Below are 26,012 nucleotides of genomic sequence, written 5' to 3' on the forward strand. Positions count from 1 at the left end.
CTGATATGTTCAGTGCAAACTTCACCCGCCCCTCACCCCCCAAAGGGCCCATCACTATACCGGAAGAATGCAAAGCCCCTGTAATTATGGCTGCACAAGTAAAGACTGCACTTTCCAAAGCCAAGAACACAGCATCCATGGGACCTGACAACATCCCAGGCTGCATTCTGCACGAAATACAGAACGAACTGGCACCCCACCTAAGTACCATGTTCAATCATAGCCTCACTTCGGGCTTCATGCCTACTGAAAGGCGCACAGTGATGGTTATCCCACTCCACAAAGGGGGTGCCACCACGGACCCTGGGAACTACCGCCCCATTAGCCTGATGAGCCTCGTCTGCAAGGCCATGGAACGTATCATCTTGGAGCTTATAAACAAGGACACAGGTAACCTCCAAACTCTGGACCCCACTCAGTTTGGGTTTGTAAAAGGTAGGTCATGTCTCCTAAACCTGACAGACTTCTTTGAAGCAGTCATCAGAGCCATGGAGGTGCACACAGCCTATCTTGACCTCGTCAAGGCTTTCAACACCATCCCCCACTCTGGAATTATAAACTCACTAGACTGGGCATAAATCCCTATGTCACAAGATAGGTGGCCAACTGGCTGACTGACAGAACCCACACAGTGAAAGTAGCCAACTCCAAATCCAACTTCAGACCAGTGACAAGTTGAGTACTACAGGGCTCAGTCCTGTGTCCTCTCCTGTTTGGCATCTACTTCTCAGACATCTGGGCTAATACAGCAGGTCTTTGGCTAACGAAGTTCACAGACGACTGCAAATTAGGTGCCATAACAGAATTACCTAATGAGGTGCCATAACAGAATTACCTAGTGATGTGGACATTCTGCAGAGAGGCCTCACTGAGCTTGAAGCTTGGTGTCAAAGTTATGGCCTCAAGCTCAATGCCAAGTAGTGCATTGTCATCCCCTTTGGAAAAAACACTGTACCCATGAACTACCACATAGGCGGTAGCCTACTAAACACCGAAAGTGTGATAAGAGACCTTGGGACACAGGTGGTGGACATTAGTCTCTTCTTTGATAATTACATCGCCACAGTAGTCAAGAAATCCTTCTACGTAGCACACCTCATGACAAAGGAGTTCACCTCCAGAGAAAAAGAGGTCATTGTTCCTCTCTACTCATCCCTCATCACACCCATTTTAGAGTACAACACCCCGTTTGGCATGTACCTTGCAAGACATCTACAACAACTAGAAAGGCAACAGAAATACCTCACTAAGAAGATTACCAGCCTCAAACAGATGCCATATGCAGATCATCTCAAAAATCTCCAGCTCTACTCCGTCGCTTATCGCTAACTCAGAGATGACCTCTGCTTAACATACAAAGCCATGTCAAACCCAGATCTGTTGGACATGCTACACAAAGAAACCCCAATCCCTCCGTGCCACACGCTCCAGGGACCTAAACATTGCCACCCCAATAAACAGAACATGCTGAAGGGATAAATTCCTGTCCCAGAGACTTCCCATGCTCTGGAACAGACTACCCATTCATGTCAAGCAAAGCTCCTCATTAGCCCTCTAAGAAAAATCTCAACAATTGGATGGAAATAGGAAATTCAGCCCAGGGATCACTTCTGTGGCTCTGCTAGACAGGGGCGCAGGAAAAAAACTTTCTTGGGGGGGGGGGTGAAAGCCAGGGAACTTTTTTGGCTAAGCTTATATAGGCCCCAGGGCCGATAGCCTAGTACCTACCTATGAACTTAAGTTCTTACACAACTGCTCTATGTCCTTGTATTCTCATGTTGCAGTATTCATCACAGTAGTTAGAGTACCAAAGCTTTTAGGTATGAGCCTAGGTGGAGGTATGTGGTCCTTGGTCAATGAGACCTTGTACGATAGATCTGGCAAACTCAGCTCTAGCTCTGGAGACTAAATCTAGTTTGTAATGCTTGGTAAAGGTATGAACTTAAGCCCACGTAGCAGCTTCTAAGATAGAGGTGCAGTCTACCCCTGTGAAAAAGGCAGCTGCTCTGGTTGAATGGGCTTCAACATGTCCAGTAACACTTTGCCATGACTGGAGTAGCATGTACAAATGGGCTTAGAGATCCAAGAAGAAATGGTCTGTTTAGAGACTGCCTGCCCTAAAGCCCTTGGGTAGAAGGAAATGAACAGCTGGTCAGACTTTTTAATAGGTCTGGATTTGTCTGAGTAATACCCAAGTTGTCTGTGTACATCCAAGGAATGAAGAGTCCTTTCTGAGAAATTTTGCGGTTGGGGGTAGAAAACAGGAAGGCTAATGGTCTGATTTAGTGACAGCTCATTAACCACTTTAGGCATGAAGGAAGGGTTAGTCCTTAGAGAGACTCTGTCCTTATGGAAGATAAGGTAAGGAGGGATAGGCCATCAGGGCTTTTATTTCCGATACCCTTCTGGCGGATGCGAGGGCCACTAGCAGAACTGTTTTCAAGGTACATAGTTTCGGGGATGCTGGGTCTGCTGGCTGAAAAGGTGACAAGGTAAGTTTTTCAAGTACAAAATTTAAGTCTCAATGTGGCGGTATTGGTTTGCGGGGGGGGGAGGGGGGTCTGATATCAAGTGCCCCTTTCAGGAACAGCTTGACCTCCAACTTTGATGCCAAATGAGGGACCAAAGGCAGACAAGCAGAAATGGCAGACAAATAGACCTTAACTTAAAAACACGTTAGTCCCGAATGAAGGAGCTCACACAAGTAAGAAAGGAGCACGGGTACAGGAATGGTTAAAGGGTCCTGGTTTTTCTTTTGACATCACCTGGAGAATCTCTTTCATTTTGAGACATAATGATCTGCAGGAGGCCAGAAAGCCTAGTACCAGGAGAAATTGAGTATGTACTATGAGTATAGATGTCTGAAGGGTATTAGAACCCTATCAATCACCCATAAGGTCAGTTTGAGATTGGTCATCTGAGGGTGTACTAGGGATCCCCTGTCCTGTGCGAGTAGGTCTAATCAGTGGGGTAACCTGTGATGATTGCCCTTGGCTAAAAGGTGGAGAAGGGGAAACCAATGCTGTCTTGGTCAAAAGGGGGTCACCAGCAGGATTTTTGGTTTGTCCCTCTGAATTTTCAGAAGGACCTTCTGAATTGGTGTGAACGGCGGAAAGCCATAGAGATATATCCCCACCCAAGAAAAAGAGAAGGTGTCCACTTTCTAAGCTTGAGGATATGGATCCCTTGTGCAAAACAGAGGCATCTGTCTGTTCTGGGAGGAGGCAAACAGATCTGCTTGCAGAATACCTCATTTGTGAATAAGATCAAGGAACACCTCTCTGTGAAGCATCCATTCAAGAGTAGGTGCTGAAGTTCTGCTGAGAGTCTGTGCCATAACATTCTCTGTTGAAGGAATGCACACTGCTAGTAGGTGAATATGAAGTGCTGATGCTAAGGTCCAGATTTGTGTGACTATACTGCAAAGAGGGTAAGATCTTGTCCCCCCCCTGTTTATGTACCACAGGGCAGTCATATTGTCTGAGATTACTTTCAGTGTGGCAGGGAGTAGGGCTATTTTGAAGGTCTGTAGGGCTAGAAGAAGTGCCCTCATTTCTTTGATGTTGATATGGTCTCTGAGTGTAGACCATTTCCCCGTGCACAGTGTTTTGTTTGTGGTTGTGCAGTAGCACTGCTCCCCACCCTATGTATGAGGCATCTGTAAAGATCTGCTGTAAGGGGGAGGTACGTGTAAGGAGGTTCCCTGGTTGAGACTCATGGCAGTAATCCACCATTGCAGTTCTTTCTTCAGGCACTGTAGGAGGGGAGAGAGAGGGGTATCCAGAGTGGGGGTGACGTGGGATTTTCCCTTTACAGTGAATCCTAACTGTGCTAGGGTAGTGGTCACCTTTTGCAGGTGGTGGTGGAGGGTTTGATGGTCTTAAAGAAGAATTAACAGGTCGTTTAGGTATGGGTATATTTGAATACCCTGAGTTCTGCAGTGAGCAATCACTGAGGCTAGCCACTTTGTAAACACACGAGGTGTTGTGGAGAGTCCAAAGGGTAATGCAGAAAATTGAAAAATGCAAGGAACCTACTGAAAAGCATAGGAATTTCCTGTAGTCTGGGTGTACCGGAATGTGTAGGTAGGTATCCTTCAATTCCAGATCTACCACAAAGGCCTGGTTTGTGATGAGGGGTAAGAGTAGATGTAAAGTGAGCATTTTGAATGTGGGTACCTTGAGGAAAAGGTTAAGAACAGATAAGTCCAGGACTGGTTTCCAAGGACCATCTTTCCTTGGTACAGGAAACATTCTTGAGTAAAACCCTCTGTTTATTTGTTGAGAAGGAACCCTTTTCTTTGGTGCCCAGAGCCTGTCATCGTTGCAGAATGGTGGGAAATAGATGAGTCTGGTTTGATGGAGGTTGTGGAATTCCCTGGAAGGGGGCAAAGTCCACCAAGTCATAAAATAACCTAATGATGGAATGGACCCAGTTTTCTGATGTGATTTTCCACCAGGAGGGTAGGGAAAAGGTGAGATGAAAGGAGAGAGGAAGTGTTGGGATGTAGAGGTTTTAACTCACAGTGGAGGTGTCTCCGAAAGGCAGTGGAAGAGGGTGTGGAAGGGAACATAGGAGTGGAGTTTTTCCTAGCTTGGCTCTATCACTTTACCTGCGGTGGAGCAGAGTGGGAAGACTGTCTTCTAACATAGGAAGTCCTTTGTGGATAATTCTCATGACACCTGGGGATAGGTGACATCAGTAAATGTTTCAGATTTTGTAATTTCTTTCCCTTTTCTTGAAGGGATTTGAGTTCTGCTGAAGCTTGTCCAAAGAGAGCCTTGTTATATAAAGAGGTGCATCTAACAGTTTGTTTTGTACATCCATAGGCATCTCCCCTCAGAACAGAGCCCGAAGCTGCAGATTTTGAGGAAGCTTCCTCAGCATCATAGCTACACTTTGGAGTGCCTAGTCACCTGAGATGCTGTGGAAAAGAGGGTGTTAAGTTGTGTCTTAGCTGGTGAATCTGGTACATCAGAAAGGAGAGTAGAGACTTTGGAGAGGTTGTCCAAGACATACCTAGCCATGTGGGTTTGGTAATTAAGGGCTCTAATAGGTAGGGTGGACGAGGTATTAACTTTACTGCCTAGATTATCCACGTCAGCAGGTTAAAGGGCTGATGAAGATAAATGTCTGAAGGATTTATCAGCAGAAACTGCTATAACTGCTGGATCTGTGTGTGTGTGGGGGGGTTAAACAGGAACTGAGTGTCGATAGGTACTTTGTAGAAACTGTCTGGAAGTTTTGAAGCAGGGGGTTGGAAAGCAGCCAGAAAGGCATATTGAAAGGCTGGAAGTAAGGGAGGGACAGCAGAGGGCTGTTCCATTTGTAATAAATCAAAGTACCTCTTCTTATTGTCAGAAACATCTGAGGCCTGTCATTTAAAATGCTGCTTCATGAGGGAGATAGTATCTCCAAAGGTAAATTCTTCTCCTGAAGACTCAGGAGTGATGGGATCCTCTTGCTCAGGGGTGATAAAAATTTAGGGGAATCAATTTGTGATCAGTAGGTCAAAAATTCCTCAGAGGAGGAATACTCTGCCTCTGATACCTCTAAGGCCTGTAGTGGAGTAGCAGCAGGTTGTGGTAACAGTCTGCATGGCCTGGAATGCCCTGAAAAGGTTCTGGGAGAAAGCTTCCCATCCAGGAACAGGTTTTTGTTCTGAATCTTTTAACTTTTGTTTCTTCTTCAGAGGAGTGGAGGGCTGTGTTATGTTTAGGCACTGACTTCTGGGAGGATGGGAGGGTAGAAGTAGATCCCTCTGACTCCACAAGCCATGGTTTGCCTCTGCCATCAGGAGTTAATGGCTGGTCTACGTCAGTGAACGCACTCATTGTTTCTGCCAACCCGGCTTCCACAGTGGTTCACGGGATAGGTTGAGAAAGGGAGGTCTGAAGAGATCCTTTCATCTGTCTCAAGAGTCTCATCGGACGCCTGAGGCACAGCGTGGGAATCGGGTCTAACATTTTTGGGCTTCTTCCGAGGTGGCTCATCAGATGTACCTACCCCATCCTCCACACCTAATGTGAGATGTTGCAGTCTTTGATTTTCTAAATATAATTTCAGGGTAGCCAGATGGCTGCGGAGAGTCTTGGGCACAATAGCACAGGATGTATGGTCGTGGGCCTCGCCTAAAGAAAAAACGCACTGATCGTGCATGTCGTTGTGAGGAGTTTGTCTCCTACAAGCACACTTCCCCTTTCTAGTGGGCATGTACTTCTGAGAAACAATCAAAGATAACAAGAAAAGCCAACAGGGTACTTATCTGTAGTGGTCGTCTAGAAAAAAAACAAGTGATCTCCTTCCAGAACTGGCGAACAGGAGTCCGACGTTCACTGCAGCAGAAACATTCTGAAGGGGGTATGTGCAGATGTCACTTTTATAGCCTACGCTGGTTTATGGCTCTGCTCTAAGAAATGACATGTACCTCCCTGCTCCAAAGACTTTGGTACACTAGTCGGATGTCCGGTGATGCAGGCAGCAACCTCCCTACTGCGATGAATACTGCAACATGAGAACAAAAGGATATCATCCCAGGCTGCATCCTATGAACTCAGGCAGGAACTTGCAGCACCATTAGGCACTCTATTCAACCAAAGCCTGAGTACCGGCTTCGTCCCAGCCGAGTGGAGGACAGCTACTGTCATCCTTTTGCACAAAGGTGGAGCATCCACCGATCCAGAAAATTATAGACCCATCAGCCTAACTAACCTGATCTGCAAGGCCATGGAGTGGATTATCATGGACCTCATTAACAACAACATTGGCAACCTCCAGATACTTAATCCCACACAGTTTGTTTTTGTCAAGGGGAGGTCAAGCCTGTTAAATCTGGTTGACTTCTTTGAGACAGTCACCAAGGCCATAGATGAGGGGAAGACTGTGCACACCGCCTACCTTGACCTGGCCAAGGCCTTCGATACTATTCCCCACTCCGGTATAATACATAAACTCTCTCAACCAGGCATCAATCTATATGTTACCAGATGGGGAGCAAACTGGCTCACTGATAGAACCCACCTAGTCAAAACAGGTGAAGCCACCTCTAGTAGTGGACCCGTAACAAATGGTGTACCCCAGGGATCGGTCTTGGGGCCTCTGCTGTTTGGGATATACTTCTCAGAGGTGCAGGCCAAATCTAGTGGGCTATGGCTGACCAAATTTACAGATGACTGCAAGCTGGGTGCTGTCATCAATTCCCCTAGTGATGTGGACATCCTCCAAGAGGGTCTCACGCAAACAAATGACTGGTGCCAGAAACATGGCCTCAAACCGAATGCCAAAAAATGTATCATCATCCCTTTTGGGGAGAATGACGTCCCCACAAATTATCACATTAACAATAAGGCACTAAGCAATCAGTCGTGAGGGACTTGGGAACCCAGGTTGATAGCAAACTGACTTTTGACCACCATATTGCCTCCATTGTATGGAAAGCTTTCTACATGGCCCACCTCATTAGTAAGGGCATCTCATCCAGGGACAAGGTGGTCATAACACCCCTGTATTCTTCCCTTATAAGACTGATTATTGAATAAAATGCCCCTTTCAGCATGTACCTCACAAAGTACATGCAGCAGCAGGAGATACACAGACTCCTCAGAGGTGACCTCTGTCTGGCATACAAAGCAATCTCAGACCCCGCCCTGATGGGACTGCTGCATATCTGCAAGTCAAGCTCCACTCGAGTAACTCGCATGCGATACCTCAACCTGGTCTGTGATATCAACAAGACTCAGCGGGAAACATTTGTGTCCTACAGACTCCCTCTTTTGTGGAAACGACTCCCTCGCCACGTAAAGCAGAGTACCTCATTAAACCTTTTTAAGCGCAACCTGGACAACTGGATGGGTAACAGAAAATACACCCCTGGGATTCCACCTATGTCCCTGCTGGACAGTGGCATAGGGTGCTGACTTGCTGGAACATGGGCTAAATTCTTGGCTAGGCTTGTAAGGGCCTCAGGGCCAACAGCCTAGCAATGGGGTTATATTGGAGAGCTATACCGCATGGTACATTGACATTTAAAAGTGTTGAGGCTGCTGGTTCACAGGCTGTGAAAGATCAAATGACCTTACTATTACCTTGTAATGTAGTAATGCTGGATGGCAGTGAGAAGTTTGAACCTCTTGTGATTTGGAAAAGCAAAAACCAAAGGTGTTTCAAGAATACAAAGAAGTTACCAGTCACTTAGAAAGCAACCAAGAATTATTTTTGACCAGTGAAATTTGGAAAGAATGGCGTCTGAAAATTGACAGCTCAATGAGAAGTAAAAGAAGGAACTATTGTTGCTGTGTGACAGCTGTGCTGCGCATACTGATGATGTAAAGTTGACAAATGTAAAACTTTAGTTCCTGACACCAAACACCAGATCCCTTATTCAACCAATGGATCAGGGCAATATCGCTTGCTTCAAGAAGCAGTACCATTCACTGGTCCTGCGGCATATTGTAGATATTATAAACAGTATGTCCAAATCACAGAAAACAGCAGCGGAGTTTGTCAAAAAACTGTCCATGCTGGATTCGTTACACATGCAGAGAGAAGCATGGAATAAAATTTCACAATCTGTGATGGCAAACTGCTATAAGAAGGCTAGTTTTGTTGTGCAGAGCCCAGGCGGCATCACAGACAACAGTGACAATAGCAACGGAGATCAAAAATATCGCATATTGTAGATATTATAAACAGTATGTCCAAATCACAGAAAACAGCAGCAGAGTTTGTCAAAAAACTGTCCATGCTGGATTCGTTACACATGCAGAGAGAAGCATGGAATAAAATTTCACAATCTGTGATGGCAAACTGCTATAAGAAGGCTAGTTTTGTTGTGCAGAGCCCAGGCGGCGTCACAGACAACAGTGACAATAGCAACGGAGATCAGCATGAGAACTTTTGCACCCTTACTGGCATGATGGTGGACGATTTTGAGTGGTACATTGCAATTGATGAACATGAAAAGTACAGTTGTGTACACTTACCATAAATGTAGATGTTCGAGTGTATTTACTGTTGCAGTCATTTCATTTGGGTAATCTGCTGGCAGGTTGCCCTCAGTCAGCCTAATTAAAGTCTTGGGTCCTGCGTCTGTTGCGGTCCCTTCTTCCATGATGTCAGGTAGTCAGGGGTATAAAACATGCAGTCGATGCCATTACATCAGTTTTTCTTGCCCCAGATGTCAGGTGCCCCCCTAATGGGGAGCAAATAAACACAAAAACACAAAAGTATACCTCCAAGCAAAAGCAAATACACCAAAAAGGCTTTTAAGCATAGTAAAGGAAAGTAGAGGTATAGCCAGAAAAAACTAGGGGGCTGGAGGAAGGGTAACCAGGACTGCAACAGTGAATACACTCGAACATCTACATTTATGGTAAGTGTACACAACTGTACTATGTTCTTCGTGTTTCACTGTTGCAGTCATTACATTTGGGTAGATTCCCAAAGCTATAGTTGGGAGGAGGAGTTTATATAGCATTAGGGCCAGCTATAAGGCCCTGCAAGACAGCAGTGGCAAAGCCTGCTCTGGATTTAGAGAAAATTGGTAAATGATAATGCTTGGTGAAAGTATGTACAGAACTCCAGGTCGCAGCTTCTAGGATATCCCTGGTAGGAACACCTCTGAGAAAGGCTGCAGAAGTAGATGCAGCCCTGGTGGAGTGAGATCTGATCCCCTGGGGGATAGGTTTTCCATGGTGCTTATAGCAGACATTAATGCAATGGCTTATCCATTTAGGAATGGTTTGTTTTGAAACAGCCTTCCCGTCTGCCCCTGAAGCAAATGTCACCAGTAATTGTTCAGATTTTCTTTGAGATTTAGTCCTGTCCAAGTACGATCTAAGTTGTCTGTGCACATCCAAAGAATGCAGAATCCATTCCCCTTTGTTCTGTGGATTGGGAAAGAAAGTTGGCAAATGAATGGACTGATTAAGAGCCACAATGGAATCCACCTTGGGCATGAAGGATGGATTGGTCCTGAGAGATACCCTGTCCGCATGAAAGATGATGAAAGGCTCCACTGTCATAAGGCCCTGTAATTCAGATATCCTTCTAGCTGAAGTGATTGCTAAAAGGAAGGCTGTTTTCCAAGAAAGAAATTTTAAGTCTGCAGTAGCAGCTGGCTTGAAAGGAGGTAGAGTGAGTTTCCCCAAAACAAAGTTAAGGTCCTAGGCAGGGGTAGGAGCTCTCCTGGGTGGGCTCAAGTTTTTTGCCCTTCTAAGATACTGCTTGAGCAGAAGATGAGAGAAGAGGGGTGGTTTCTGTGTTATAGTGAGCTAAAATAGCACAGGCGTGAATTTTAATGGAGGAAAAAGACAGGCCCTTGTGAAGCATCTCAGTTAAGTACTGCAAAATCTGAGATAAATTGGGCGCTGCTGTGCTCATCCCTAAAGATTGGTTCCAGGCACAGAATCTTTTCCATTTGTCAGCAAAAGATTTTCTAGTAATAGGTCTCCTCACCTCCAAGATGATATCCATCACAGGTTTGCTGAGGGATGGTAAAGGTGAATTTAAGTGATTAGCCAGGCTGCAAGGTTCAATGTTGGAAGCTGAGGGTGCAGAATTTGGTTCTCCTGCTGAGACAGCAGGGAAGGGGTCTGAGGCAGGTGCCATGGAGATATTTGTGATACACTGCACAAGAGGGGGTACCAGTGTTGGTGCGGCCAGTCTGGAGCAATCAAAATCATCCTTGGTTTGTCCTGTTTGACTTTTAGTAGAACTTTGGAGAGCAGAGGCAGAGGGGGAAATGCGTAGACTGATAGGTTTTTCCAGCTGAACGACAGAGCATCCACTTTCCAGGCTTGTTTGTGGGGAGTCCTTGTGCAAAACTTGTCCAACTGGTAGTTCTGGAGGAAGGCAAATAGATCTATGTCTGGGCTCCCCCATTCGCTTGTCAACATGTTGAAAATCCGTGGTTCCAGTTTCCACTCATGTGGGTCCATGAGGTTTCTGATTAGTCCGTCTGCCAGTGTATTCAATTTTCCTGGCAGGAATTGAGCTTGTAGGTGCACTTGGTAGCTCAAGGCTGTGTTCCACAATGCCATGGCTAGTCTGCAGAGGGGGTAGGAATGTGTAGCCCCCTGCTTGTTTATGTACCACATAACTGTGGTGTTGTCCGTCTTTACCATTAGTTGTCCTGGAATAATGTAGTCCTTGAAGGCTGTCAGAGCATTCTGTACAGCTAACATTTCTTTTTGATTGATATGTAGGTGCATTTGATTTGGGTTCCATTTGCCCTGAATGCACTTTCCTGCCAGGTGAGCCCCCCATGCATAGTCTGATGCATCTGTAGTTAGAGTTTGGGTGGCAGGGGTAGTGTGAATGGTAGTCACTTGTTTTGGTGGCAGGCCTCTGCCCACCATATGAACTCCAGGCGTAAGGAAGGTATAATATGAATCATTGTTTTCAGGCTGTGGCAATGTTGACTCCATAGACATTTTAGATACCATTGTAGTTTCCTCATATGCAGTCTTGCATATGGAATTAGAAGAATGCAGGAGGCCATGAACCCCAAGGCTTGCAGCATTTGTCTTGCAGATAGCAGGGTTTTTGTGGCCACTTGTTTGAGGTAGGTTACCAAATGAATTTGCTTCTCTGGCATGAGGAAAGCCATCTGGGCAGTTGTATTCAAGCTTGCACCCAGGGATGTAATCTGCTGACAGCGTGCCACTTGTGATTTCTTTTCGTTTATGGTGTATCCCAGACAAGCTACAACCCTTTTTACAAACGCCAGATGATTTAAAATTATGCCCTGGTTTTCTGCCTGAAATAGAAAATCGTCCAGGTATGGATATATTTGAATATTTCTCTGTCTGCAAAATGCAATTACTGGAGCCAGGCACTTTGTGAATACCCTGGGCACAGTAGACAAGCCAAAGGGCAGTGCAGAGAACTGATAATGCAAGTAGCCTGCTTTGAAGCATAGGTATCTTCTGCAAGATTCACTGACTGGGATGTGCAGGTATGCTTCTTTTAAATCTAGAGTTGCCAACTAGGCATCTTTGCCTAGCATAGGAAGTAACTGGTGAAGAGTCAGCATCTTGAATTTTGGAATCTCCAGAAAGGTGTTTAGAGTAGACTGGTCCAGGACTGGACGCAATGATTTGTCTTTTCTGGGTACCAGAAAAAGCCTGGAATAGAAACCTTGTCCTTTTTCCTCTTCTGGTACCAGCTGAACATCCCCCATGTTTAAGAGGGAAAGTACTTGTTTTTGAGCCTCTGCCCACTGATTTGGGGGCAGGTCTGGCCACCCGTTTGGTGTTGGCAATGTGTGGAAATGAAATCTGTATCCCTGGGACACTATATTTAAAACCCATTTGTCCTGGGTTATGAATTCCCAGTTCTTTGCATGAAGAGCAATCTTTCCTCCCAAAGGGGCGGTTAAAAGATAAGTGCTTGGAAATTTTAAAAGGAAGTCATTGAGACTGTTTACCATAGGGGGGTGTCTTGTTATTTCCTGATTTGGAAGTGGAGGCCCCCCACTGCTTAGTTCTGAGAGTCCCCTGGGACTGAAACCTGGTGCTTTTGGAGTGTCTGGGTTTGGCTTGAGAGGATCTAAAAGGAGTTGGAAAAGACCAGTTCTTAGTAGGCCAATGCCTACTAAATCTAGGAGGCTGAACTTGCAAGAAATCTTTAACAGTTTGCATAGATTTATCTTTATCTTCCATCTTTTTAAGAACTTCTTCAGCCTTATTGCCAAACAGGCGGTCCTGATTTAAAGGAGCATCCAACAATTTAGCTTTAACATGATCAGGCAAAGATTGCTCCTTAACAGCAGCCCTGCAAGAGGCCTCTAAAGAATCAAAACCACATTGCAAAGTATGTATCTGTCAGGTTTACTAGGAGCTGGAGGCAGGGAATCAGGGGCCAAACTGGATTCCGAAAGCACATAATCAACAATGTCTAGTACAGGAGGTATATGCTGAGGAAGAAGAAGGAAATCCCTAAGCCTCTTCTTTGAATCAGAAAATTCCTGGCTTTCCCAGTGGAAATGCTCCCTTAAAGTATGCAAAGTTTCCCCAAAAGAAAAATCCTCAGGAGGGGAAGCAGAGGGAATGGAATCCTCTGCATCAGAACTTTCATAAGTAGGTATGGACAAATCCAGGTCATTAGAAGAGTCAGAAGAAACAAAATCCTGATCAGAAGACTCATAATCAAGCTCAGCCCTAGGCCTCCTGGGGGGGGGGGGGTGACTACCCCTGATTAGAGTAATTAGATCTTCAGTCATTTTTATCATTTGTTTTTTAGGCATAGGGGCCTGAACATCGTTTTTTTTAGACATGGATCGACATTTAGGCCTTAGTAATGAAGGCGGTGTCGATTTAATATGCAAGTCTGTAGGCCTGAATACACCCTCAGAAGCCAGTGCCTGCACAGCGGCTTCGGACCCATCCAAGGTAGAGACATCCGCGGGTTCCATAGGTGAAGTATCTCGTGGCATACCGGACTCCGAATGGGTCTCAGTAGAGGCCTGCGAATCAGAAGTAGTGGGTATCAGGGGCTGCGAAAGCACCACACTGAGTACCGGCGAACTGGCGACTGGCTTAGGAGAAGCGTTGTCGGCAGTTTTGGACCTCGGCAGCCTGTCTCTGTCTTTACCTTTGCATTTTTTTGGAATCCCGGTAGTCGGATGGCTAACCAACGACATTTCTGGATAATTAAACAGAGAACTGAAATATTTAGAGGCAAAAATATACCAATGACGGATAGTGCGCTGATTAAATAAAGCACAAAACCGACAGCAAGGTACATCGTGGTCAGGGCCTAGGCAAGGAATACAGTATGAGTGAAAATCTTTATGAGGTATTTGCTTTCCACAAGTAATGTAATTATTAAACTTTTACTGACATCGGTAAGGAGCAAGAAAAAGTTTCCCCAACGGAGTACTTTAAGTTGAAGACTTCGGTTCTGAAACTCGAAAACAAAAATTTCAGGAGTTGGCCAACCGGCACTTGCGAACTGCTTCTGCTTCGGGCACCGCACAGCAAGAAAGACTGATGTAATGGTGTGGGCTGCATGTTTTATACCCCTGATGACCTGACGTAATGGAAGAAGGGACAGCAACTGACGCAGGACCCAAGACTTTGTTAATCAGGCCGACTGAGGGCAACCTGCCAGCAGATTACCCAAATGCAATGACTGCAACAGTGAAACACGAAGAACATCAAAAGAAATGGCTGATGATTCTGAATTTGTCCCAGAACAGTGTGCTACTAGCAATCGGAAAGAAGAGGAAGATAGTGATGATGAGGAGGATGTCTCCACTGCACCAGTACACTTCTGTGATGTCATTCAATCTCTGGACATACTGTGCAGATTCATGGAACAAAAGGATGCGAGTCATTTGCCACTTTCTATGAACTGAAGGACACTGTATTTCTTCAGAACCAGCAAACAGCTGTTCAGACATCAATAACAATTTTGTTTCTCTAAACCATGAGGGAATATATATAAGTGTTTTATACAGTACATCTTTCTATAAAATTACTGAAATGTATCATTGTTTGTGCACATTGCCTTATCTAGCATAAGAAAACAACATAAAAAAAATTGTGAACATACAGAATAAAATCTATTTTAGATGACATACATACCATAATAATTTCTAAGCTAGACATATCAGAAAGTAAACATGCTGAATTAAGTAGTATAAAGTGAATACAGTGAATAAAGTGAATACATGAATAAGTGGTACTGAAGCATGTGGCAGGTAGAAAGTGATACTGTAATACCAGTTTGCAAATAGGCTTTTTCTCCTGCAACTTCAGTACATACAGTAGCTGTATTAAACCTGTTAATGATAGAATTCCTGCTCACATATCAGTTGTAAACAGTAACTTTTTTATAAGGTTTCTGTAATCTATCACTGTACGTGTGTGTGTGTGTGTGTGTGTGTGTGTGTGTGTGTGTGTGTGTGTGTGTGTGTGTGTGTGTGTGTGTGAGAGAGAGAGAGTGTGTGTTTTGTGCAATTGTACTGTGAATCTGGCATTTAATACATGTAACTCATAGTAACTTCGCTTATAAGCATATTCCGCTTAAATGCATTAACTAACCTCTGTTCTGAGGCTATGCATTTAAGCGGAGTCAACTATAATTGCTCTGAACTTATCCTTAATAGATCTCACTACTGGAACTCAGATAATTATACTAGCAAATAAGTTCTTTGCAAACTTCACCCATGAAACACCATCTTCCAATACCACTCGCCCCAGATCAGATTCCCCTACTCCCCCCATTATTACTAAAGAACATATTCTTAAGGTATCTAAAACAGAAAACACTTCCTTCTTCTATAGAACCCAATAACACACCTGTGCTTATTAAACAGAGTGAAAGAGGCTCTTATCAAACCTTTCCTTAATCTGTTTAATCACAGCCCAGCCACAGGCTATGTACCAGCATCCTGGAGCACTGATGTGGTGATAACACTCTACAAGGTTGGCAATACCACAGGCCTTGGAAATCACAGCCCAATCAGCCTTATGAATTTGATCTGTAAAGCTAAGGAGCATATCATAAGCAATCTCATTTTGAAATTATGAGTCTCACTAAGCTAAGGGGAGATCATGCCTGTTACACATGTTAATTTCTTTGGCAGAGTTACATAAGCTGTTGACAGCTATCATGTTATTCATTCAAGTTTACCTTGGCCCGATACCATACCACATACCAGAAATGTAAGAAAACTATCATTCTTAAATACAGATCCTTACAAGATAAGATGGGTTGCCAGATGGCTAACAGACAGAACCCATACAGTTCATGTGGCAGGTGCTTCTTTTTAAATATTGTTAAGGTAACCACAACAGAGTCCATAGGGGTCTGTGCTGGGTCATCTTCTGTATGATATCTACCTTTCTGATCTAAAAAATGATAATCAGGAAATTTACTTAACCAAACTTGCTGACTGGGTATAACTGTTAAAACCTCTTCATACATCTGACCTCTTCAGAGACCTTACCGTAGTTAAAATCTGGAGTATGAAAAATGGGCTTAAATTCAGTGCTGAAAAGTGTAATTTTGTTTCTTTTGGAAAACAGAAGTTACCCACAATGTACAGTGTAGGCAAATGCCCTTACAAAACAAAAAAGGAAGTCAGGTACAGTGTTGTCAGAAATTCCTAATTATTTTCAACTAGTACCCAAAGGCATTTCATCTAGATCCAAAGAAGTTACTGTACCCTATATGCACTGATCAGACCCATTACAGAGAACAGTTCTCCACTCTGTATGTAACTCACATGACAGCTAAACAAACTTGAAAAAACACAGAGGATTTTAATGAACAAAACGTTTATTGGTCTTAACAGACCGAGTTGTGAGAGACTGACAGCCCTGTCCCTGTACTGTGCGTGTTACAGCCCCTATACACTGTGCCTTATAGACTCCTGAGGAGTGATCAGTACCCTCACTTACCATGCCATTAGAGATTCATCATCCTTTATCCTCCTATATTATAATAAGGTAAACAGCTCAGCTAACACTAAAAAACAGAGACCTGCATCTTCATTAGCAGACAAACAGAGCACAATGGATTCAGAGCATCTTCTCCTTCTTTGTAACAAACATCTGCCGGTTAAACAATGGTACTACACCTCTTCCTTCAGATTAAACCTGGATGACTAGATAACTGCTCACAAATTTATTCCAGGACTAACTGGCCTCTTTCTCCTTGAGAAACTATAATAAAATCACCTTTAAACTCCTATGAAACCTATGAAAACAGGACAGATAAAGGTGGAAAAAAGCTTTCCTTGATTTGATCTCTTGGACAGATTACAGGAATCAAGTCCAGCAAAGAGTTAAACTGGAAAAGGCTTAGAAAAGGATCCCTGGAGAAGCAATCTGGAGCTCTGGAAGAAAATACAATGAGAGAGCAACATGCATCATTTTGTCAATTAAGGAAAATGTTGTTAGTACCCGTTCTGACCTACAAACTCCCAGGCTTTAAAATGAACAATGAGAAGCATGGAGCTATACACGGACAGAAATGTTTTTGCTCTTCCAGATAAGACCCCTTTTTTTCATTTTTGAAGGAAAATACTGGTAAATCCTAAATCTGGACACATACTAGAAAAATATGTGAACTTCATGGAGATTGTATTTTATTTATGACAGTGCACCCATTTACAATCCATACTTCTCATATTTACAACACTGTTAGGTTGCTTTAGACAGCTGTGTACCTAGAATATGACTTACTTCATAATTAGTGTCTGTCTCAAACACACACACGCACACACTTTTCATACAGAAATACAATACGAAATTAGAAAGAAATTACAGTAACAGCAAGGTAATTATTCATGTATATAATTCCTGGACTGACAGTATAACTAGCATTACACATGCATTTGACATGTGCAGTTCTGTTAGGGAACGGCTCTGAAGTCTCGAATGAGACGATTTTCTCTACAACCTAACCTTTTATAAAGGACTGGTAAAAGACCAACAGCATTAAATAAAACTCCCAGTGACCATCACCAAAAGTGAGCAAAAATACGTACCCAGGCATTCAAAATAAAAAAACTCCTGTCAATGGAAAAAGTGCTGATACACAGTAGTCTACTGTGTCTGAAATGGAAGCAATTATTTCTACAGCCTGTATAATGAGCACAAACCAAATCTGGCATGTATGCCATGGAATTATAGGGTCCTGTAAGTCTTTCCAAGTACAAGAAGTCAGTCAACTAAAACAGGAAACGGTCAAGGAAGGAAGTAATCTAAGGTCTATTTCTTAGCATTCTGTAATGGTAGGCAATTCACACCTGGGAAAGCGTGAGGTATTTGTGGAGCACTCCTCTGTGGCTGAGTATAATTAAGTGCCTCTTCAAATGTCAAATTCTCTAGTGACAAAATCTGAAGAGTCTCATCTGCCACTTCTGGATGGAACAGACAAGTCAGCTGTTTGAAGACAAAAGAAATTAAAAGTGGTGCTGTTTTGTACACCATCCACACTACATAAATCGGGGGCTTCTTACTCTGACACTGGGCAGCATGGACCTCTACAGGAAAACTGGCTTAGAAACCCGAGCAGGCATGAACTATGGAGACTGCAAAGCTTGAAAGATTCAGCCATCTTACATAACAATGGAAAAAAAAAACAGTACTGAAGTCAACAGGTATGCAACCATCATCCCAATAAGGTAGTGATGAATGCAAATCCATAAGCAAAGCATGACAAAAAGGGCAACTCAAATGAGAGACCTGACTGCATAAGGAACAGCAAAAAAATGGAAACACCAGCTATGCAGCATCAATAAAGGTAGCATCAGTTTTCTTATGACAAGCAGCAGGTTGGGGCACACTGCAAACAACTTTATCATCAGTTCCATAGATAGGTGGTAGGAAAGTGGACTGTGCAGACTGACACTTTAATTCCAGTAATAAATTCTAAAAGGTACTGGGTGGAGTCACATTAAGACAAAAGCCCTAGGCTTTCTCAAGTATACAACCCCCCCCCCAAAAAAAAAAATCTCTTTATTTGAATTTTTAGATATTAACATCGACACATCCAATCAAACGCACAAAACAAACAGTACATACAAAAAGGAAACATTCAAAAAACTAATAACACAAGAAATATATATACATTATATACAATAGAAGTCACTACATCATCAAAAGGAGTATAAAAGGTTTTAACATCACTTAAGAAAGTGAGGGATAGTATAAGGGACATATTTTATGAAGAAGATAACTATAAGAATTCAACCACTTATAAGTATACAACTTCTCAATACAATTTTTACGACTCTGACAAACAGCTAAATCTATCAACTCCATACTCTCACCTAATTACCTTATTCATTCCCCTGACGTACTATACACATCACACACATTTACCATATTGCACATATCTACTAATTTACTAAATTTCTGGATTTTCTACAAATGCCACAGATATTCACCATCACCCAATAACTCTCAGAAAGTCCTGATATAGTTAAAACATTGTACAAGTAGAATGTGTGTAAGATTAGTTACAGAACCCATTTTCCTACTATATAACCAGTTTGTCTATTTCACTTTTAGTGTTATCTTTACACTAAAATGTTTTGGAACCATTGACTTATTAAAGATCTACTGACTCTCTCATAAGGAGTGCTGGTCGTTTTTTTGATTTTGCTAGTATACAACACCCATACAGTCTTAAACCTATTCCTTTCTTAAAAGGAACAAAGATTTAAAGGTGTAGGTGTACATATTATGTGTGTGCGCATGTGTATGAGATACAAAAGGCAGGCCTGGCAATCTACCACCTACCGCATAACTGTTCACAGGGTTACTATAGGAGTGGATATGACTCGTAAGCATGGATGGAGACCTATAATTTTTTATCTTTAAATATGTACACTATTCACATTTTTCTTCTTTAAAAATTAGGTGCTTATTGTAATAAACTGTCCACTTTATTATACACATGTACTATATCAAATTTCACCACCACACTGTACCTATTTATTCTATTCATGTTTGCAACTGACACTGAAGTCTGACATGAAGAAAATGAACTTAACTGAATTCAATGAATTTATTATTTTCCCATTCTTACACTGCAAGAAACATTAGACTAAAATGGGATTCCTCAATTAAACAAGGACTACAACTGTCTACTACCTTTAATTTCTAGATTTGCCGGTATTCCAGTTTGATAGTAAATATCACTTTTCTGCCTTCCATGTCAATTCACCTGGTTCAACAAGGAAAAAAATGACGCAGATAGTGTGAGTAGCAAACTTTGACTCCTTTTAACCAAATGTTTAGCTATTTGGGAGACCTGGGCAAACCACACACACAAAAAATATGAATACCAACACAAAACTGGTATGGGCTAGTATACAAATTTTACTGTCAATCAGTACATCGATGTTAAGAAACTTAAGGTATTGGGGCATTCTCCTCGATAATTTGTTTTGCAGGGCCTGTCACTGAAAAGGATGACATGTAGTACTGACTGTAAAATATGTAAAACCTTGTTGAGTCTTCACAAAGTAAACTATATCATATTCATTTACTCTGTTAAACTACACACTGCTACCATGTGGCACAAAATAATTTTGAAATATGCGACAAAGCACAGATGAAAACAAATAATAAAATTACCTCATAAGTGCAAATCTGATCTCAAAGGCTGGAGAATAATCTTCAAACTGAATGATGACATCAAAAATAATCGGGGTAATAGAGTTGGCAAAAGTAATCACCATAGAAGGCAAATACTCTACAATAAGGCCCACAATGAAACTAGGTTTTGGATTCTGTAAGAGAAATATTCAAGATAATACATATTATTCTAACAAATGAACTTGATGAATGAATCATTAAATATTGAAATACCTAAATATACAACACACTAAAAACAATGGCAGAATGTTGAAGTGCAAGTATGTTATTGTGGCACAGTACTTACAATTTGGTTGTAATACTGAGAGAAGACTGTTGCTCTATAAATGCTATAGAAACATCCTGCTAGCACAGAAATCACTATAATGTTAAGAAAAACTCGCAGGAAGTAGATGCGGCATTTGTCTTTCCTTGTTCTCTTTGCAATTTTCTCCCTTATTTTTTCCTCTTCCAGGTCTGTCTACAAATTACAACACAGAAAGACAAGACTGTTTAAATGTCAGACTTTTTAGAAGTTTTAATATTAATAATGTAAACTATCTTACAAGGCCTTTTTCATTACATGCAAACTCTTGGCAATGTAAGACAAAATGGAATAAAAAAAAAACCTCATAAATAAACTAGCATAAAAATTCCAAACAGAGCTGTTCATATAATCATGCAAATTTAGGAAATAAATGAGTTCCTTAACCCAAAATATGCTTGCAAAAGGTACAATGCACAAAACTATTCCAGAGATGCAGCAATGTAGGAAAAAGAAAAATGTTACTCTATGCTTCACTAGAATCTGTACTGAATTTCATCTCTTCTAAATACAAGATCCATCTGAAAGAGCAGTTTCCTAATATTACTAAGTCATTTCAGCTAAAACAATCTAAGGTTTACTGCAGAAGTACTGTTTAGTAAGCCCCTGGTAACTGTAAAATAATTCTACAAGACATTCTGGGCCTCTGTGGGTGAACCACATTGAAGAACAAACAATTCTATACGGACTTGCCACAACAGTACATGTTCTACTTATTGTTGCAGTATTCCTTACTACAGGGATATCCTGCCAAGGGTAGACACATCTGGCCAGCATATCAAAGCCTGGGCTCTTTCATTGTGCCTTGTGCAAGACACAAGTCCTACATCTGACGTAATAAGATACATAAGTGACATGCGAGTGCAAAACCCTCAGCAAAGAATTGCCCCAGAAAAACAAAAGCAGCAGATGAGGTCTAAAAGAACATGGTGCACGTACATCAAGACAAAGGAAAAGGTGTCTTCTCGGCCAGTGGAAAAAAAAAAAAAACAAAACACTAACAGGAGAAAGGAGGAAGGGGCAAAATACTGCAGTAGTGAAAAGTGGGGCATTACTGTCCTTAACCAATGTAGAAATATTCTCTACTATAGGGAGAAGATTAGGCATAAGGATAATTGTTCAGAATGGAAGATCCTGGCTGCAAGCTCACAGCAAAATTTGGCAAAAATAAAGTCCTCTTTCCAGAGGGAAAAAAAACAGTCCAGTTAAGAGTTTAAGCAGGTCTTTATTCAACAATCGACAAGTACTCATATCCAATTCCAAACTGACAACTGAGGAGCTTAAATTGCATCATTCCAGATAGAGTGACCATGCCTGCTGAAGCAGAAATATTTCTAGTCCTAAGGGCCAACTACTTCCACTTTAATCACAGCTGCTACAGGCAGATCTTTTGGATAACTATGGGGGAGCCATGGCACCCAGTCTAGCTAATGTGGCACTTAGAAAGTGGCTGAAGGATTTTGCTTACAATACTCTCTACCAGGAGTCAACAAAATGTTACTTGTGCTTTACTGACAACATGTTTTTCATATGAGAGGGGGATGAAAAGTTTTAGTGCTACAATTATACCAACATCGCAACTGGGTTCCTCAGTTTTACTACCTGCCACAATAAAACTTCAGTCAGCTTCTTGAATGTAACCGTTTCCAAGGACACCAACAAGGGAACCCTCAGCAATAACTTGTACAGAAAATCTACAAGGGTCAACATGCTTTTACATAACCACAGCATGCACCCACAGATCACAAACAGGAATCTGATTCAAGTCCCAAGGAATAAGGCTTGACAGTGTCAAAAGAAAACAATGATTTCACCACCGACCTCTGGAACATGAAACAGACTTCTGGGCTAGATCCAATTAAAGCCCCAAAACTGTAGGTACCCATTGATATCAGGCTTGTCCTTGCTTTCTAGCCAGTCCCTCATACTTCTGGCTTTTTTTTTTTGGAAAATAAAGGTGGGGCTGGGCCCCAGGATTCTACCCACTTGCTTATCTTTAAAAATGTCCTAATATTCGGTGATCCTTCATGGAGGCTCATTAGCAGTACAACAACCTCTAAAGAGACCCCAGAGAGCAGGATAGAAAAAGTATGGCTTTGACTTTCACTTAAGTCTGTAAGGAAATGAGAAAAGTGGTTACTGACAACTGAGGTATTACAAAAGATAAACAAAAAAAAAATCATGGGGCATGGGTCCAAATTTCTTTTAAAAAAAGCCAAAGTATGAGAGACTGGCTAGAAATCAAGGGCAAACCTAATATCAACAACACAGATGCCTACATTTTCAGGCCTCCTAACTGTAGCTTCTACAAATACCTCATCAACACAAACACTTTGAGTGCCCTGCACTAAAGATAAGAATGTGGAGGACCTTAAGAGGGAATTGTAATACTGAGTTTGTGATGTACATAGTCCAGTGCAATACCTGCAATGTTTTTATGTAGGGAAGAAAATCAATAACTTACACAGCCGGGGACACCATCCGGTCCCATTGATGCTGTGTTTTTAGCTTTAGAGAGAGCAGCTCTCACCTGGGCATTTGAGATGATTGGGAGGCTACACTCTGCTGGGATAGATATTTCTCCTTTTGGGGGGGGGGGGGGGGGGAGGGGAGAAATTTTCACTGAACGGCTTGGAGTCTGACATGCACATCACCTCTCTGACATAAGGCATAAAAAGGCATAAAAGACTTGCAAATCCATTGGCAAAACACTTGCATAGGCTTCCTTGGGCATGATGGCTTCAAGATCCACATTCAGGACATCTTATAGATGGGACTATTGGGAAGGCAGCAAAAATGCCGTGCTTGAGAAAATGGAGTTAAAATTGCAGATAAAAGTGAATATCCACAAGGTGCCAGGAATGAATTCCAGCTATTCAATCAAAAGCAACTTGGCCCAGAGAAAGCTTGGCCATAGACCTTCTAACTTTGCTCTAATGTTAAGAAAATGTAAGCATAGACTATGTTTAAAACCGCCTATATCACATTACCATGGACTTTGCTAACAATTCTAGTTCATTGACTATTTTTGCAATACTTCCCATGCCTGTTTAACTGCATTCACGGACTTCTTATAGGTTCATAGGTTCATAGGTTCATACTAGGCTATCTGCCCTAGGGCATTTATAAGCCTAGCCAGAGTTGTGTGGCTTTCACCACCCCTTAGGTTGAAGAATACTATACCCATTAGTTTGCCGTGCCTCTGTCCAGCAATGATACAGAGATGATCCCCGGGGTAAACCTACGATCTCCCATCCACTGGTCAAGATTCCTCTTGAAGAGAGCCAGCGAGGTGCTCTGTCTCACATAGACCGGGATTCTGTTCCACAGCATAGGGAGTCTCTGGGTGATGAATCTGTCCCTCCAGCACATCCTATTTATATCCGTGTTGAGGTTTAAGTCTCTTGCTCTTGTGGCTCTGGTGGATTTGGATTTTTTGAGGTGGAGCATGTCCATTTATTCCGGGTTGGACATGGCCTTGTATGTCAGGCACAGGTCACCTCTGAGCAGACGGTATGCGACTGAATAGAGCTGGAGTTTCTTCAGTCGGGCAGCATATGGCATATTTTTGAGCCCCTTTATCCTTTTGGTGAGGAACTTTTCGGGTCTTTCCAATTGCTGCAGGTGTCGGGTAAGATACATTCCGAATGGGGCATTGTACTCAATCAGTGGTCTGATAAGTGAAGAGTACAGGGGAACAATGACCTCCCTTGATCTGGATGTGAATCCCTTCATAATCAGGTGGGCAATGTAGAAGGTCCTCCTAACCACTTTGGCAATGTGAGTGTCAAAAGAAAGGTTACTGTCAACTTGGGTCCCCAGGTCCCTGATAACCTCTTCTGTGCTTAATGGATTGCCACCTATGTGGTAACTTGGGGTTACCTTGTTTTTACCAAAGGGTATGACTATACATTTTTTGGCGTTTAGCTTAAGGCCATGGCTCTGGCACCAGTTATCCGTTTCTATGAGACCTCTCTGAAGGATATCTGTGTCTGATGGATTTTCAACTATGGCGCCCAGTTTGCAGTCATCTGCAAACTTTGTCAGCCACAATCCTCCTATGTTTGCCTGCACTTCTGAAAAGTAGATGCCGAACAAGAGGGGGCCCAGGACTAAGCCCTGTTGAACACCGCTTGTGACTGGCTTGGAGTCTGACATGGCACCAGCAACTCTAACCCTGTGGGTTCTGTCCTTGAGCCAGTTTGCAACCCATCTTGTGACATATGGGTTTACATTTAAGCTGGTGAGCTTTTCTATGATACCCGAGTGGGGTATTGTGTTGAAAGCTTTTGCAAGGCCAAGGTAGGCTGTGTGAACTGCCTTACCCTCATCAATGGCCTTGGTGACTGTTTCAAAAAAGTCGACCAAGTTCAAGAGGCATGATCTGCCCTTGACAAAGCCGAATTGGGTAGGATTCAATGTCTGTAGGTCCCCTATGTCTTTATTTATGAGTTCCATTATGATCCTCTCCATAGCTTTGCAGACCAGGCTTGTTAAGCTTATGGGGCGGTAATTACCAGGGTCCGTAGAAGCACCGCCTTTGTGGAGTGGGACCACAGTTGCCGTACGCCACTCTCTGGGTACGTATCCTGTGGTAAGGCTAAGATTAAACAGCAGCCTTATGTGTGGGTTTAGTTCCTCATTGAGTTCGTGTAGCACACAGCCGGGGACACCATCCGGTCCCATTGATGCTGTGTTTTTAGCTTTAGAGAGCAGCTCTCACCTGGGCATTTGAGATGATTGGGAGGCTACACTCTGCTGGGATAGATATTTCTCCTTTTGGGGGGAGAAATTTTCACTGAACCTGTCTGCCAGTATGTTTGCAATGTCTGTGGGTTCAGTGATTTTTGTATCATTTTGGACTAATTCTGAGCATATCTGGGAGTTTCCACCCAGATTTCTAACATAGCTAAAGAAGGCCTTATGATTGTCTTTTGAGTCCTTGGCGATTTTTCTCTCAAAGTTGGCCTTGGATGATTTTATGAGTGATCGTAGTTTTTTACTAGTATTGATCAGAGATGTCTTCCCTTTTAGGGATTTTGCTCTATCTTGTAGTAGCTTTCTCCTCTTGTTGTAAAGTTTGTTTATGGCTGGGGTCCACCAGATCGGGCGCTTGCCTTTGGTGGAAAGGGTCTTGATTTTATTTGGGATTGCTTGATCCATGCAATCCTGGAGGTGCTCTTAGAAAGCATTTGTAAGGAACTCAGCAGCGTGGGTTGTGGTTTCCAATGGCTCAGGGGCCTTGAAGGATACCACACCAGTCTTAAGAATACCACACCAGTCTTAAGAAGTGTGAAGTTGGCTTTTGAGAAGTTCTTCACTGTGGTCTTTTTTGTTGGGGGTGGGGGCGGGATGTGGATCTCCAGTGAGATTAGTTTATGGTCTGATCTCACCAATGAGGGATATACTTCCGGTGTGGAGCATTTTGTCCCCATGTTTGTGATGATCAGGTCTAGTATATTTTCACCTCTTGTAGGAATGGTGACAAGCTGTTCCATAGCATTTGAGTTTATGAACTCCAGGAACCTTTGGGCTAGGGTATTGGGGCTTGAGTAATGTTCCCAGTCTATGTTTGGGTAGTTGAAGTC

General features: G+C 42.7%; 1 protein-coding gene across 2 annotated transcripts in view; it reads right to left on the reverse strand.

The window, feature by feature from the left end:
• Nucleotides 1-26,012, reverse strand: part of TMC7 (transmembrane channel like 7) — a 689,334-nt gene that overhangs the window by 281,276 nt on the left and 382,046 nt on the right. For both annotated transcript variants that reach the window (XM_044089735.1, XM_044089734.1), the window contains exons 8-9: nt 20,407-20,580; nt 20,100-20,254 (exon numbers count right to left, since the gene is read on the reverse strand). In XM_044089735.1, coding sequence (XP_043945670.1) covers nt 20,100-20,254; nt 20,407-20,580 — 329 coding nt within the window. The remainder of the gene's footprint in view (nt 1-20,099; nt 20,255-20,406; nt 20,581-26,012) is intronic.

The sequence above is a fragment of the Protopterus annectens genome, chromosome 12.part0, assembly GCF_019279795.1.
Source record: "Protopterus annectens isolate FY-2018-M chromosome 12.part0, PAN1.0, whole genome shotgun sequence".
NCBI lineage: Eukaryota > Metazoa > Chordata > Ceratodontiformes > Protopteridae > Protopterus > Protopterus annectens.